The sequence below is a fragment of the Convolutriloba macropyga genome, chromosome 12 (genome assembly GCF_964194025.1).
Source record: "Convolutriloba macropyga chromosome 12, txConMacr16.3, whole genome shotgun sequence".
NCBI lineage: Eukaryota > Metazoa > Xenacoelomorpha > Acoela > Convolutidae > Convolutriloba > Convolutriloba macropyga.
In genome coordinates, this window is record NC_134479.1 from 14,364,830 (window position 1) to 14,381,752 (window position 16,923).

General features: G+C 37.7%; 1 protein-coding gene across 3 annotated transcripts in view; it reads right to left on the reverse strand.

Moving 5' to 3' along the window:
• The window catches only part of LOC142350886 (lisH domain-containing protein ARMC9-like), a 100,833-nt gene that overhangs the window by 49,257 nt on the left and 34,653 nt on the right, over positions 1-16,923 (reverse strand). Inside the window, exons 8-13 of one of the 3 annotated variants that reach the window (XM_075402869.1) lie at positions 15,608-15,631; positions 14,972-15,135; positions 12,196-12,327; positions 11,605-11,746; positions 10,885-11,131; positions 5,829-5,952 (exon numbers count right to left, since the gene is read on the reverse strand). In XM_075402869.1, the coding sequence (XP_075258984.1) occupies positions 5,829-5,952; positions 10,885-11,131; positions 11,605-11,746; positions 12,196-12,327; positions 14,972-15,135; positions 15,608-15,631 (833 nt within the window). The remainder of the gene's footprint in view (positions 1-5,828; positions 5,953-10,884; positions 11,132-11,604; positions 11,747-12,195; positions 12,328-14,971; positions 15,136-15,607; positions 15,632-16,923) is intronic. The other 2 variants (XM_075402870.1, XM_075402871.1) reach the window with 2 other exon arrangements.

Consider the following 16,923-nt stretch of genomic DNA (forward strand, 5'->3'; position numbering starts at 1 on the left):
CAGTTGAAACAGCAAGTTAAGTCAGATAAAAAAAACGTGAAATTGTGACCAAAGTAAAACCAAAGGCGTGTACAAAAGGTAAAAAGAATTAAATAAACAGAATAACGCTCCACAAATTACTCTCGAAAGACAGGCAGGCAATTTAATTCAAAGGGTGCTGTAGCCAGGCTTTAGCATAGATCACTCAGCTATCAAGATCTTGTATTGCCCTATTTTACAATCACTTTTGTTTTAGCAACGCAATTAAGTTCTGAAAAACAGCAATTTAGGTCGCACAAAAATCAACAAGTCAAGCGTGAAAGAGTCACTCAAGAAGCAAAATCGAACGAATGCTCCAAAACAGATGGACAAAAATCAACCAAAAATTTTGAAAAAAAAAACAACCAGAAAACTATCGAACCGACTCCAACTAGTACATGACTTGAACTGCTACCCACTGCTCATAAAATTACTACCCACTGCGAAAGTTCAATTATACGATTCATAAGGAAAATTAAAATTAGAACTAGAGAATTAAAATTAGAAAAAAAGGGCAAAACATGAAATCTGAAACAAAACCTTTCTGACAAAATTTTACAAGTTTCGATTCCAAAACAAACGACGTAAAATGAAATGTGCTACTTTTTCGTTTAAAAAGTGCGTGCCGAATGCACGCAAAGTAATATCGAAAGAACGAAAATACGGACGGTGAAATCGAAATCAAATAATTTTTTTTTAAATTCTCTTAAAGTTAACATTTTTAGCTATACTGTGTGAAAATATGTAGAACGAAAGAAGCTTCAGACAGCAAAAAACCAGGAACACCGCAATATAGCTACGCTCAGCTTACAGGATTGCAGGTCAAACAAAAAAAATATCTGAAAATTTGCTGTTAACGTCAACCATATGTGAAAATTGCCAAAAACACTCCCAAATGTAGAAATTCTCAAAAAGAAACCACATTGAGAGAAAACTCTTTAAACTTTTGCTTTTAAATTTTGCTTTGAAAAAGCCCCATGATGACAAAAAACTTCTCACTTAGGAAAACGTAAAACATCAACCGTCTAACGTCTGCATTGCTCTCGAAGGACAGGCGGGGTTTTACTACAACACAACAGCAAGATGCAAAAAGTGCAAATCACAGCTCCAGCTACAAAAAAACCCCAAGCCAAGTAACGCCCTGCTCAATAAGGCCCTCTCCACTATCAAAAGCGCGTGTCCGATAGCGCCAGGTATGCTAAGGACCATAGCTTTGATAGTCGGAGTAAGGCTGGACGAGAAGCTAGACAAGGTCAAAGCAGCAATCAACAAGACCTACCCAGCAAAGATGAGCCTAGTGCGCATCCGAAGCCGAGCCATCCAAGGACCAACACAGCTAGAGAGAGCCTTCACGAGATGCGAAACCACGAAAACGCTCCTGATCAGCCGCGGCCTGAAGATAGGGCTCACCCATAACCGATGTGAAGACAATCCAGGCCCTCTTCTCCACCAAGACGTGATGTGGTGATCCAGTCCTATCACTGCCAAAGGTTTGGTCACAAGGCGAAAGCGTGCACCCGAAAAGCTAGATGCATCAAATTTGGGAGGTAGTCACAAGCTAGCTGACCACAGTCCCCAGAGATACCAAGTGTGCCAACTGCCAAGGAGACCACGCTGCCAGCTACAAGGGCTGCATCAGTTACAAGGAAGAAAACAAGCAACACAGCCCAGACCCATCAGCTGAATGAGACCCAAACGACAAGAACTACTGAGACCAAAACCAGCACTGCAAATGAGCGACTTAGGAGAGCTGGGAACCCACAGCTCAAGAAGTTGCTGCTCAGATTGCTCACTAGTCTGACGAAACACTCACAACTCAACTCAACTGTCGAAAAGGAGGCGGGGGTTATTTTAGGGGTGTAGCATAGGTGTTTTTTAGGGTGCAAAAACTCGGACCTGATAGGGGTTCGGCACCCGTGACCTAGCAGTCAGACATCTTCACGACTAGGCTACAACGACGTCGTTACTCAACAGCTAAAAATTTTTTTATATAACAAACATAACTTCAGAGAGAGAAATTGAAAACATACCCCGCAGATTACCAGAAAATAGCCGCCGTTGATTCCCGTAACCACGATTTGGATTGAATAAGATGAAAAAAGATTTTCGTAGGAAAACAATTTTGAAGTGCAAACTATCTTGATGTCAATTTGTAGTTGAACATACTCACTGTTTCATAGTGAGATGATACATGAGCTAGTTTCAATACCAATAAGCATTAGAGATGGTAACTTTGACCTAAAAAAAACAAAGTTCGTGAACGGGCATCTAAAATTGGGCTTGAAGAATTTATCCCACTTCTATCTCTGAATTCGGTTTCTCATACTGACTCTGTTAATTCTGAATTGCATTGCTGAGCAACGGCTGTCTAAAAACACTTTTAACAGAATGAGAAAAGAGTGAAACTAGCCTAGAAAAGTCAAAAATATTTCACGCAAAATGTTGAACAAGCTGTGAGCTAAGGTAAAGCAAAAAATTTTAGTTGCAAGAAGTAAAAAAAGTAATAGCACTGTAATAGCCGGCTAAGAAGCTGAGTCGGCTATTACGCACTCAAAATCAAGAAGTGAAGCAAGAAGTCACTTGAGAAGTCACAGAAGGTACAACAAAAGCGCTAAAATGGTCGAGCAAAAATTGGTCGAGTAAAAAAGACCTGCACGTTTACATTAATTGAAACATACCCATCAGATTGCCGGAAATAGAAGTCGTTGATTCCCATAGACAAGATTGAGATTGAAAGAAGAGAAAAAATTAATGAAAAATGATTTTTGTAGACAAACAATTGAAGTGCGAACTATTTTGTTGTCAGTTTGGTGCTGAACATTCTACTGTTTCGTAGTGAGACGACACAGGTGGTAGCATCAATACCAAAAAGCACTAGAAAAGGTAATTAAGAACGAAGTTCGAGTAACGTGAATCTATGGGCTCTATGGGTCTTTCCCGTTGCTATTTCTGATTTCGTTTTTTTGATACTGACTCTGTTCATTTTGTATCGCTTTGCTGAGCAACTGCAAATGAGCAGAATGAGAGAATAGTAAAACTAGACTAGAGAAGTCAGAAATATTTCACGCAGGATGTTGAACAAGCTGTCAACTAAGGTAAAGGGAAAAATTAGTACGACGACGTTAAAAAAACATAGCAGGACAAGTCCTGACGTACAATTTAAAGCATTTTCATCGACTAAACAAAACACTGGACCTAAACCGGTCTATGGTTGAATTAGGGAAGCCATTTCCAAAAAAAGTGAAAAAAAAAATCAATGTCAAAATGCCGCATGTTAACAAAAACGGCTAGCAAGACATGAAATTGGGTTCAAACAAGTCACCAGGCCTAGAATGAACAATCAATGGATTGGGAAAAATGATTAGACAAACTCCGATACAAAAAAATTGAAAATCAGTAAAAATCAAAGTGAAATAGCCGCAAAAACCACTAAAGAGAAAGCGAATTCTTGTTTAAACACCGTTTTCTCACTCTACTTCAAAAATAGAGTTTAAAAATTTTGCGGCGCAAAACCGCTCGCTTTTTCGGTCCGCTTCCTGTTTCAGAGTGACCAAAATCACTACTCCAATTTGACTTCAAAAATCAAGAAAATTTGAGAACAGATCAATTGAAAAACATAGCAGGACAAGTCCTGAATTACAATCAAAGAATTGGTTTAGCTTTGCAAAAAAGTAAGCTGTGTTAGATGTCCAATGAGAACAATAAGTCTGACACCATTGAGATTAATCAATTTTACAAGAACAAAAAAAACAAGCAGGACTAAAAAATAAGATCTATTTTTTTTAAAAACACGGTCAAAATCAAAACATAGCCGGCAGATTGCCGGAATAGGTGCGAAAGAATAGACCTGCGCGCCATATAATAGAGATTGAAACAGATACAGATTTAAATTGAAAAAAAATCGACGCCGCTGAAAAAACTAGGTAAAAAAACATTCAGCGATAAATTAATAAAGCTTGTTAAAATTCATTCCGCAGAAGCCTCTTATTAGGGACCTTTACTGCACAAATGAGTTCCTTTGACCTTAAACAAATTCAAACTAAACTGAAGTATTGAAGTGCAAAAGTCATTTTATTGAGTGAGTTAAGTCACGTATGATCACAATCTAATCACGCAAATAACCTAAAAACTTTTGCTAAAGCGAATGACAAATTACGTCACGCGCGCAAATGCCGTAGTGACAGCAAGAAGTCATTCATAAAATTTAACTTTTTCAGCTTTTCTATGTGAACAAATGTAAAACAAAGAGCGTCAGACGACGAAACAAAAAAAATCAAGAGCACCGCAATATAGCTTCGCTCAGCTTACAGCTTCGCAGCTATAAAAACGACTTCTACGAACTCGTGCCACTTATTAAATTCCCGTGTTTCGCATTATCAACCGATGAAACCTGCCATTAATAGGTTGAGTGATAAGACAGCAATAAGTTCATGAAATAAATACTTGCAAGACCCAAAAATTTACTAACGTTTTTTTTTAAAACGGTCAGCACATTAGACAAAGAAAGCAATAGCTATGAATTGAAAAAAAATTTAAAAGAAAAGCTTTTTTTAGAAACCAAAAAACGGTCAATAATAAGACAAAGACATAAGAGAACAAAGTTAACAACAAAAACTCGCAAAACTCAAAAATTCTACAAAATTTCAAAATAATTGATATTCACGTCATAGAAGGCATCAGCTTTGAACAGAATCAATTTAATCGAGTAAAATAACCCCTATTAGCAACCCATGAGGCCTGTTAGTAATGAGGACAAAGGATAAGACAACAAAAATTACAAGAGTACAACAAAAACTCAAAAATTAAATCATATTTTTTGAGAAAAATAGTGTCAAAGTCATGAAAACTAAGAAAACAAACACAATTTTTGAAAGTGGGCAAAATCAAATATTCTTTAATGTTTTTGACAAAAAGTGTTCAGGTCATAAAAAGTTTCAGCTGCCCCTTGATGAACTCTCGCATATTCAACTAGGCGCAATTAGAACACACTTGTATCATTCTAAAAGCACTCATTGAAAAAAAAAAACTCATTGAAAAAAAAACAGCAGTCAAATTGACGCACGTGAAAAAACACTCCCCCTCAAAAGCCGAAAATTTGTTCAAACACCAATTTATTACTCCAATTGAAAGTAGTTTGAAAAAAAATCACGCCTTAAACATACTCTAATTGTCACTCCCTTTATTACTTCAACGTGACTAAAATCACCACTCTAATTTGACTTTTCACTGACGTGAAAAAGCCCAAAAAAGCTTGAAAAAGACAGCACACCAATACAATCCAAATCCTTTGGATTGTAAAAAGACAGCGCCCCAATACAATTCAAATTCTTTGAATTGTAAGTATAGGAGCGCAACAATAGCCGGCTGAGAAGCTGAGGCGGCTATTAATCAAACTTCGTTCGAGAGAATCAAAAAATTTCTTCAACGAATATCTTTGCTCTCTCAAATTAATGAATGATGAACAAAAACGACTCTGGTTTTCTCTTTCTTCACAACTTTCATTTATCGGATGCACGTAAACCCTTGTTTTCACGTGCAACATTGACATTTACATCCTATTTCACAACCATCGGGTTGATAATAAAAAATACATCACTAACTCTTCGAGTCGTTGAAATGAGGGCTCCTAAATAAAAGCCAGTTGAGTAGATGACGGTGGCTATTTAACAGAAGTAAATTGAAACCACTCGAAAGATGGAATTGGTTATTAAAATTGACATTAAACATTGTAAGGGCGAAGAATGTCCTAGTGTAACAAATTACTTAGAATAGGAACAAAACTTTGAAAATATTCTGAAAAGCATACTAACTTGAGGCTAAGTTTCTGTAGTGAACCTAGCAACATTTCACGAGTCAGATTGTCTCTCGGCTCCGCTTGCATGGCCACTTGCATCTCATTCAGAAGTTCCTCACTTTCGCTTAAGTACGACCTCCCTGACAAGGCAAAATACATTAAACATTACCGACTAACGTCGGGCGAATTGCTCTCAAACGACCGGCGAGCGGTTGGCTTGGTCAGTAGCTAGCCACGGGGGGGGGGGGGGGGAGGTGCACCGGGGGCTGATGGGGGCAGCACTGGGTGGGGGGGGGGCAAAAGCGCGGTGGGGGGGGGGGGGGGTGGAGCCAATAGTGGGGGTGGGGGGTCAACAAAGGGGGGGTGTCAACCTCTAAGAACCGCCCCTCACACCATAAGTATAAGTCCTCCAAGACAGTTTGAGCTGAAACAGACCTGAAAGGCTCTAAGAGCACATAATGCCCGCTGGGCGCTACCTGTTTATCCCGTTTTTGAGGACGAAAAGTCAAAAGCGTCAGACGAAAAATTGGTCAAGCAAAAAATCGCATAAAAAAAAGACCGACAGGACTAATATAATTGCTACAAACTTCGTTTGAGAGCAATTAATAAAACATTAAGGACTAATGTCGTGCAGGTGGAGGAGGGTGCACGGGGGAGTGTTGAGTGGGAAGGTGACTGAGTGGGGTCAAACTTGAGAACGTGGGGTCAAAGATTGAGAACCGCCCTTCAAACTGAAATTGTCGCCTCAAAACAGTTTCACTGAATCGCATACTTAGAAACTAGTAAGGTGCAAGTATCTAAGAGAGCTGCTCAGTCACTTAATGCCCTCTAGACTTTACCTGTTTATCCCGTTTTTGAGGGAGAAAAGTTGAAAGAATCCATAATACCGAAATAGCTAACAAATAGACCTATCGGCTGTTGGACATAGAAAGCAACCAATTCACAAGTGAGGTAAATCACTTCCAAAAACGCACAAAGCAATTTTGCTTTAAAAAAACCTTACGTTCAATTAATTTAACCAATGATGACATAAAGCAGCAGAGCAATTAAAAAGCAGAATGAGCGTGTGAAAAAGCAGAATTAAAAAGCAGAATGAGCGTGTGAAAAAACCTTACGTTCAATTAATTTAACCAATGATGACATAAAGCAGCAGAGCAATTAAAAAGCAGAATGAGCGTGTGAAAAAGCTCCGACAGGCGGAGGGGGCAATTTTATTTATAGGGAGCGTAGCTTAGAAATGTTGGATCTATTCTGTTTCGCGCCCCCCCCCCCCCCCGTGTTTTTTATGACCCCCAGTTACAAATTCTATGTTATATAGCACGTTACAATGTAAGAAAATAGCACGTGCGCCTGGGGGTCATATAAGATTTATGCTCACTAAGCTGGGTGGGGGGGAGCAAAACAGAATAGATCCGAAATGTTTTATGATTGCAAAAATTGCGACCCCAAGGGGGTTGGCAGTCTGACATCTTAACCACTCAGCTATAATGACTTTGATTTCTTTTCTCCTACAATCGCTTACACCAACAAATTTCGGGTCTTTCCCATTATATCCCCCCCCAGCTTAGTGGGCATGTAACCTATAGCCCCCCCAGATGAAAATTCATAACCACCTCTTTAACACAAAATCGGAAATCGATGTAGGCGAGCCACTGAAATTAATAACCACTTCTTTAACACAAAATCAGAAATCATTGTAGGCGAGCCGCCGGATGATGACATGGGCTTGCCCATTATAATTGATTTTAGTTGACTTCTCATAACCGCATTTCAGCTGCTACGGAGATAATACCAAATGGCTCCTATGAACTTAATGAAAAAACCTGGACCCGTTCCATGAAATAATGACGGCGATTGGAAAATTCCAGCATTCGATACTGGAACAAAACAAAAACTTGTAACCAACAATTGTAAGCATAAATGATGAATTTAATTGTATGCTATAACTTGATTTTGGGGGGGGGCTATAATTTTCTGGGGGGGGGGGGGGGCTATAATGGGAAAGACCCCAAAATTCATTTCAGAACGAAAGCAACTCAGATCACTCAAAAAGAAGAAAGAAGTCACAGAATCTTCCAGAACAAAACTGCAAAAACGGTCATCAAACAAATGTATGCTTGTATCAATGTGTTAACTAAACTTTGTACAATTTACAAGAGTCAAATCCTTGGAGGTTTCAATAAGCAAACGCGATTAGAATGTTAGTTGAAATAAAAAGCGTGTAACATTACAAGAAAACTATTAACGAAATTTTTGTAAAAAAAAGTTCACTTCTGAAAAATTTGGGTTGCTGAAAATTAGTTGCTCTCTATTTGTTGAAGAAAATTGATTTCTCAAAAATTTCATTTACAGAATTTTTTGAAAAATGTTGAATCAGAGGTGTACTAAATAGTTCAAACCGACGTTACAATTCATTAGACACCAAGTATAGTAACAGCATAAAATACAGATTTATCAAAACAGAATTTGTCAAATTCATTTTGGCTTGGTTTTGCATTCCAATCTTTCTTTGCTCAGGGAGATCTTAGAAACTCTAATTTCGGTTCGAGCGTCAAAAAACGTTAGTTGATATAACTTTGTCTGATTTGCATTTGAGTTCATCTTTTCAGCTAAAACAATTGAAATTTTTTTAATAACCGTTTTGTGATCTGAATTCTGAAAAAAAACTGCTTTGCAACATACTCCGTTACCCTCACCCGATTAACGGAGACTTCAGCTACTGTATCAAACTTCTACAGTTGGTTGCTACAGTTTTTTGAAAACATAGCCGGCAGATTGCCGGAAAATAGCACCGATAGACGCTTGTGGGCTTCCATGGGATTGAAACAAAAGAAATACGATAGAGAGATTGACCACCAGTGATTTAATAGACCAATAGACTTTTTTATTAGATTCGGATTGTCATTTTTATGAGACACATAAGCTCTATAACGAAAAGGCCCTAATAGAGCCTTTTCAAAAATAATATTCGAATTCAAGATGCACACTATTACTTTAACTAGTATATGTTCGGAAAATTTGAAGTTCATTAAGTGAGTTGAGATGTCCCTTTTTTAGTGAGGTAAGTCACTCAATTGAATAAAGTCACTCGACCTTATCTCTTTGAATTAAAGTAAAGAGAAGTCAATTTCAAAGTGAGGAAGTCATTTTTGAGAGTGAGGTAAGTCACATTTGACCAAAAGTCTAATCATGCGAACCAAGTGAACAAAAAACCAACTCCACTAAGAGCAAAAAATGACTTCACGATCGCACTTCAGTCAAAATTGCATGAACGAACGAACAAAAAGCAGATTTGAAGTGGTTCTGACGTCATATGGTCGTAACAAAAATCTTAACAAAATAAAAAACAAAGCCGGACAAGTCCTCACGTACGATTCAAAGAATTTTCATTGACTAAACCAAAAACTAGACCTAGAGCTCACTATCAGTGAATTGTGAAAACCATTTGCAAGAAAAATCGGAAGACAAAAAACAAACAGAATCAAAATTCAAAATTCCGCATGTGAACAAAAACCACTGGCGAGAAAAAGAAATTTGGTTCAAACAAAAAAAAAAACTAGGCCTTAAATGAACAATGAATCGATTGTAAAAGTCATTTAGACGAAAATCCGACTCCAAAAATCGAACAACAGTAAAAATCAAAGTGAAATTGCCGCGTGTGAACAAAAAAACCACTAGCGAGAAAGCGAATTCTTGTTCAAACACCGTTTTCTCACTCTACTTTAAAATTAGAGTTAAAGAACTTTACGCCGCAAAACCACTCGCTTTTTCGGTCCGCTTCCTGTTTCAGAGTGACCAAAATCACTACTCCAATTTGACTTCAAAAATCATGAAAATGTGTGAACAGATCTTTAAAAAACATAGACGGAAGAATTCCGGAAGCAATTCGAACTGGAAATCCGCTTAAACGCCATCCAACTACTCATCAGACAAAACGTGTCTCCACAAAATTATGATTATCTTGAAACAAAACCATAAAACAAAAAAAAACAAGAAAATCAAATCTGTTAAACTATAATAAAAAATCTGATCAAATTTTGTAATATATTGAGATCCCGAAAACAAATAGTACCTACTAAAACCACTTATGGGAGTTTTTCAAAAAAACATGAAGCCAAATCATGAAAAAAATAAGCTCTTACAAACAACTTGGACTAAAAAAAACTGAAAGTTAAAAAATTTTTTAATATTACAAAAGCGCATAACTCCAAACAAAAATTCCTATAAGCCAATAGGACATCCAGATTTTCGCAAAAAAATAGGCAAGTCATAATAGGCTAAGAAAACTGCCTAGAAAACAGAAAAAAAAAACGAAAAACTGCAAAAAAATACAGAAAAAAGTTTCAATTTTCGCCATTTTTTGTCATATTTCTCAACAAAAAAAAATTCTTCATATCCACAAAATTGTAACCACTTTTTATCTAAAAAACGCTCAATTAATGAGGATGTTTTCAATAGCCATTTGAGGCAGTAAAACAAAAAATCGTCAAAAAACGAAATTAGCCCAAAAATCAGCAAAATACATGAAAAACCTCCAAATTAGCATAAAATTCATACCAATTTCCAGAAACCTTCAAACCACTACCAAAATCAGCCTAAAATTAAAACAAAATCCTAACCAAACCTTTAAAATGCCGCTTTGAATTTTGCTCGCTTAGAATTCTTTTTTCACCTCAATTTCTCGCTCTCTAGAAAACAGCGATATGAACAAAAAACCACTCTCTTTTCGCTCCCTTCTTCAATTTTCTTCAGCACCCAAACCACTCTAAAATTTTTCACGCGTTGCATTTCCTACTTCAAATTCACTCCAATAAAATTGTTAAAAATGACTTCTCCAATACTCCTCTTCGAGTGGTAAAAAAAGACGGCGCCCCAATTCAATTCCAAATTCTTTGAATTGTAAAAAAAAAACCAAGAGAAGGCCAACAATAGCCCCATCTATCGGTGTGCGGTTATTTTTAAAAAATGGCCGATTACTTAACTAGGCAGTACAAAACTCGTTTCTGCAATCAGGAAGTGAGCTGTCGTTACAAAAAAGACTCCACCTAGTTATTTTATGGGATCAAACTAACCACTTCTGATTGAAGCAATGCCATTAATCAACCTCGCCAAATACTGGGCCGACATTGTTCCACTTTTCAACAACTGAAAAATTGCAGCTCTATATGTTTCACTTTCGTGTTGGGAATTGCCATTAGTCATTGCTTTGCTAGTGGGTTGCTGAATTGTTGGGCTCATTCTACAAGCTAAGAGGTCGTTTGATATGTAACTCGATACCACATCGTCTCGCTGTTCGCCCGCCACCGACTTAGTCAACCGCTAAAAGACGGGTATAGCTACTAAGAATGAAATCCTTTTCAGTAGAAATGAAAGCCAACTTTGCTAAAAGTTGCAAATTATCATTCAGCCAAAAAAGCGCCCAATTTCATTTGCTCTTATTGGGATTGGGTGAGCTTGCCGCGTAGCCGTGGCGGTATATTTTTCAAAAACTTTTTCTGCAGTAATCAGTTGCTATTAACCTGAGACCATAAACTTAATTTTCTATGAATTTTAGTATCAGATATCAAATTTCTAAAGCCTATTCATGAGTTGACGGCTGGTGAAAAGAATAGACCAAAATTTTCCTTTTCCACTTTCAAAATCCAGCATAATTTTTACTTCAAAGGCCTTTCTGAGCCAATCAGGTTTCTATTGCTTTCCTATTGATAAAATTGAACAAAAATCTCTAGATTTTTGAAACGACGATATAGCCAATTCACACGTAGTTATCAATTTTTGGTACTGGTACTGACCCATCGGAGTGCCTGTAAGAGAAGACATTTTTCTCTGTTCTCTGCATACGTGATATCTTCCTTGACGAGAGGGTAGTCCAAAGCTGGGTACAACACCACTTCCGGATGTTCAACTGCTGGCTGTGAAATTGCACCCGGTTGTCTGTAAACACCAATAAAATTCGAAGAGGATTGGGGGGGGGGGGGGATCTGCCACTGCGGTAATCCGAAGTGAATGACAGGGTTAACACTTGGTCATATTAATCTAGCTCGCATGATGATCATTTACCTATTTTCTGACAACAAGACTGTCATAATAGTTTTTATTGCAGAGTTGCAACGACCAGAAAACCAACTTGTTGTATTTGATCATCAATTTAGACACATCATTACAACTTTCACATTCCATTTAGGGAAGAATGCAAAACGTCTCTAACAACTTAAGTCGTCGTATCACACCAAATTCAATATAATGGGCAGGTGATAGAAGAAACAACATCAGAACAAAAATCTCAACACTGGGTAGGACAAATTCACAAAAAATGCCACACATGTTGATGTTACATGGTATTTTATCACACCAATAACACAAACTTTACCACCCGACTCAACTGTTTAGTATCTGCTGCCTTTCCGTCCTGTTGTTTAATACAGGGAGGAGACAAAACTGATCTATTTGTCGCCGTTCCCTCCTTTTCATTGAAGTTCAACTGATCAGGCGCAGTTTCCCAGGGCTCGTCCAAACTAAGATGGACAACAAATCATGGAAGTCAATCAACTACGGCAGGACAATTGCTTCCAAATAATGCTCCAGAAAAATTGCTAATTGGACATAACTCCCTCTGAAGCCCTGATTTAAAATTAGCACGGAAATTACTGCCGCACTTCTCAGATACTATTTTTATAAACAGAAACGTGTTTCGCTGGCAGCTTAAAATTCGACCAGCGTTTTCACCAAAACAAAACAAAAACTCTCCAAAATGTCTTAGAGGCCGAGCACTTGCTTCTAAACACTTAAAGAAAGTACACATACAATTTTTCAATCCCTGTATAATTTTTTAACAAGAGAAATTACAAAGATAACCAAGTAACTTCTGACGAAACTGTTCTCGAGCGAGCGGCGGGCCTCTAGTTTATACTAGCCTGCTAGACCTGCTGTGTTAATGAGAGGCTATAAAATTAAGGGTCTTCGAATCCTCAAATCCCTATTTTTAGTTTCACTTTTAGCAGTAAACTTCCACAATTTTAGCTCAGCTGCTTGAAATTGTGTATGCAAGAGCATTTTAGATCACACAAATGAACAGTCAGGGGCTTGATCAAAAATTCTTGGTTCTGGATCAATTAACTTTCATATTGAGAATAGTACAATTGGGTAAGCAACAACTGGCAACGATTTGACTTCGGTATTGGCTTAAGGAGGCTAGTGTTACTGGGTAAAGGCGGGCAAAAGGGGACAGGGAGGCTCAGAAGATTCCCAGAATTCTTCTTTACACAATTAATTTATACCTTTATAGCAGTTTCACTGATTCTTACACTTAGCCTTCGTGCTGAACTGATAAACCCCGAAAGAAATTATCTTCTTATGCAGTTATCTCACAGCTTTAGCCTAAATACAATACACCAAAACAGTTAAAAAGGTATAAATTTAGGTGAGAACAGGAATTCTGGTGTCCTTTTCTTGTTCTTGCCCAGCTAATACCCAGTGACCCTAGCCTTCGTAAGAAGAGTAAAGATAAAACGTTTTGATCAGCTGCAGCCTTTGAGATTCAACTAGAGTGTGCAAATTGAACAAAACTTTGATTCTAAAAAATTTGATTAAATGCGGCAAGTCTCTATGATTAAAAAAAATCTCACAGATTGCCTAAACACTCACAGTGGAAACACTAAAACCACGACTAAATAACATCAGCGAATAAAATAGAACGCTTTGCGCTCAGAGGACTTGTGGGCACCGGTTTCAAGTGAAATAGGGTTTTCAAGTGCTCCTGTTAGCGCTTATTTAACCACACAAGATTTAAATTTGACAACTGAAATAAATTTTGAAGCACTTTTCCTTACTTTTTAGTAGTAAACTGCCTCAATTCAGTTAACTTGCTCAAAACACTGAATTGAGCAACTTAACGCGCAAAAATCCAGCATGAGAAAATAACTTGTCACTTGCAAAGTAGCCAGACAAAAGACAGCAGCAAATGTATGAAGAAAGATTAAAAAAACGGACGCAACAAATATAATTACCACAGTTTTTGTTTGAGAGCTAATAAACATAACCGACTAAACGTCAGAAGAATTGCTCTCGAACGACTACTGGGAGCTCTAATCAATTGCACCCTGCTTCTGTCGGGGGTAGGCGGAGGAGAGGGGGAGCCTAAATGGGACTAAGAAGTTCAATAGTGGGCTTCAAATAACAACATTAGAGGTTAAGATATACCACTATTAAGATTTAAAGTGAAAATGGCACCAGTTTCGGCACACTTTTCATTTAAATTTTAGTATTAAATTACCGCCAATTGAGTTCAGCTACTTGAAATTGTGATTGAGAGAGAATTTTAGCTCACGCGAAACGCAAAAAGTCAAGGGCGTAAAAGTCACTCGTAAAGTCAAAACCGTCAAGCATAAATTTTGCATAAAAAAGACTCACGTTTACAATAATTGCTATTAATCAGCAGCTACATGGATCCCTACACTGAATAAGACTGCCACTCAAAGGTATTGAAGAGTGGTCAAATCTTTGTTAGAACATAACCAACTAACGTCAAAAGAATTGCTAGTGAACGACCCGTGGACGCTCTAAGCAACTGCAGCCTGCTTGAGTCGGGGAGGGGGGATGTTCCGTAGCCCGAGGGAGACAAAGAAGTTAACTAGTGGGCTTCAAACAACGCCATTAGAGGTTAATATATATCCCCATTAAGATTTAAAGTGAACAAAAGACACCAATTTCGGCGCACTTTTCATTTGAATTGTTGTAATAAAATGTCTCTTTGAGTTCGATACTTGATATTGTGAATGAGAAAATCTAGATTACGCAAAATTCGAAAAGTCAAGGGCGTAAAAGTCACTCGATAAGTTTAAAATTTTGCATAGATGCGTACACACCAGATTGCCAAAAAGTAGCCGCCATTGATACCCATAGCCCCTATTGGGACAAACGCGTTTACAATAATTGGTTCATTAGCAATTAATAATGGTTTCAGACGGAAAACTTAAAAGCACTAGATCATTAAAAAAAAGCTTTGGCTTTCTGGCCTAGAAAACCGACTCCCAGATTCCGAAATCCTGTTTTTCAAATCCAAAGTTGGACAGCGAAGTCTGCCCCTTTTCAACATACATTATTGCCGTTACCTATTTCAAGCCGGTTTCTTGTTAAAGCGGAAAATTTATATCAGCTCACTTAAGTAGCGACTGGGGATTTTCTGGCATATTTTGCAGACTGGATGCGACCAGTGACTTCCTGATAACAGATCCCGCTGTGCCCGGTCGGGTGAAGTCAACACTCTGGCCAGACTGGTTTGAGAACAATCGAGCACAAACACTCTGAAGGTATTCTGGGGTCACCTAGGTTCGAAACAGAAAGTTACTCAAACATAGCCTCAAGTTGTAATAAGTTTCTGAAGGGTGACAGGACATGCTGAACAGACATTTTCTGTAATTAAAGAACAGTCCAAAAAAGATGTAATTTTTAAAGGGAACACCCGCTATACCAAGATAGTCAAGATATGCTCGCTCAGGTTAATAGCATTTTGAAAATCTCTTATACCGAAAAGAAGTTCTGTCTGAAGCCAAAGCGACTATACATTAACGCTAAAAAGTATGAGCAAATTTATCAAAGTGTACTGTTTACTGTACTGGAAACTCAAATAAAATAGGATAGATTGCAATCATGAGACTCACTTACTGCCTAACATGGTAGACTAAGGTGTTGATCACGTTAATCATCTACTCTGGATATTTTTTATTAAGTCAATCTAGTACACGTTTGATAGCTGAAATGATTGATCTTCTCAGGTAATGAACTAAGTCAACTTACCACTTTATCAATTCGCACATTTTGCTAATAAAATAAAATTTTGAACTTCATCTTTGCTAGATGTTGAGCAACAAAAAAAACCGTTGAATATAAAAATCTTACCCACCCTTTCTGTCAAATGCAAACCTTTATTTAAAAAGTAATGATTTGTAGAATTTCTCGGGGCTAACAAAGTTCTCACTAGCAGAATGATCTAGCTCAACTGAATAGGGGAGTGAAACCAAAAATAGTTCCGCTAGTAATTTTTGACCACGGTCGTTGCAAGTGTCGCAATTTTTCCACAGTGTTTAACGATCCCCGTTCACTAATTAACGCCAAAAAGTCGAACGCGCATATGTCTAGACACCCAGTGTTACCACAAGACTGAGCTAAGACTGAGTTAATAAGGAGTGAAACATGAAATGTGAAACGATATGGAAAACAAGTTCAATGTTTTTAATTTATTACATGTCAAAAAATGTGGCATGAAAGCAGTCAAGCATAACTGACTAAACGTCGCAGGAATTGCTCTCAAACGACACTAGTGGGAGCTCTAATGAATTGCAGCCTGCGTCAGTCGGGGGGGGGGGTGAGGGTGAGCTTAACTAAGAAGTTCAATAGTGGGCTTCAAATAACCACATCATCAGAGAGCAACATATACTACATCTAAGATTTAAAGTAAAAAATGGCACCAGTTTCGGCACACTTTTCTTTTGACTTTTAGTATTAAATTGCCGCCAATTCTTTAGCTGCTTGAAATTGTGATTGAGAGAGAATTTTAGATCACGCGAAACGCAGCAAGTCAAGGGCGTAAAAGTCACTCGAAAAGTCAACACGGTCAAGCGAAAATTTTTGCATAAAAAAAGACACACGCGTTTACAATAATTGCTTCTCTACGAGAGCAATTAAAAACTTTCAAGAGTTGCATATCAAACCATGACTTTGTGTCTTCGATAGTTTCTGAGAATAGCATACTCAGATTCTAGTTACGCTCTTAGATGACTACTCACAAGTAACACAATGCCATTGAGCTTGACCAGCTTACCGTTTGCCGAGTCGAAGTCACGAAATTTGCTCATCGAATAAAAAGGTCAACCAAAAGAGGTCAACCAAAAACATACCCGGCAGATTGCCGGAAAATAGCCGCCGTTGATTCCAATAAGCATGATTGGGATTGAAATAACAGAAGATATTCAAAAAAAAAAATTTTTGTACAAAAACTTTTTTTAATTCCGATTTATTTTGATGGCATTTCGTAGTTGAACATACTTCTGTTTCTTAGAGAGAGGCTACAGGGGCTACTATCAATAACAATAAGCATTAGAGAGAGGTAACTA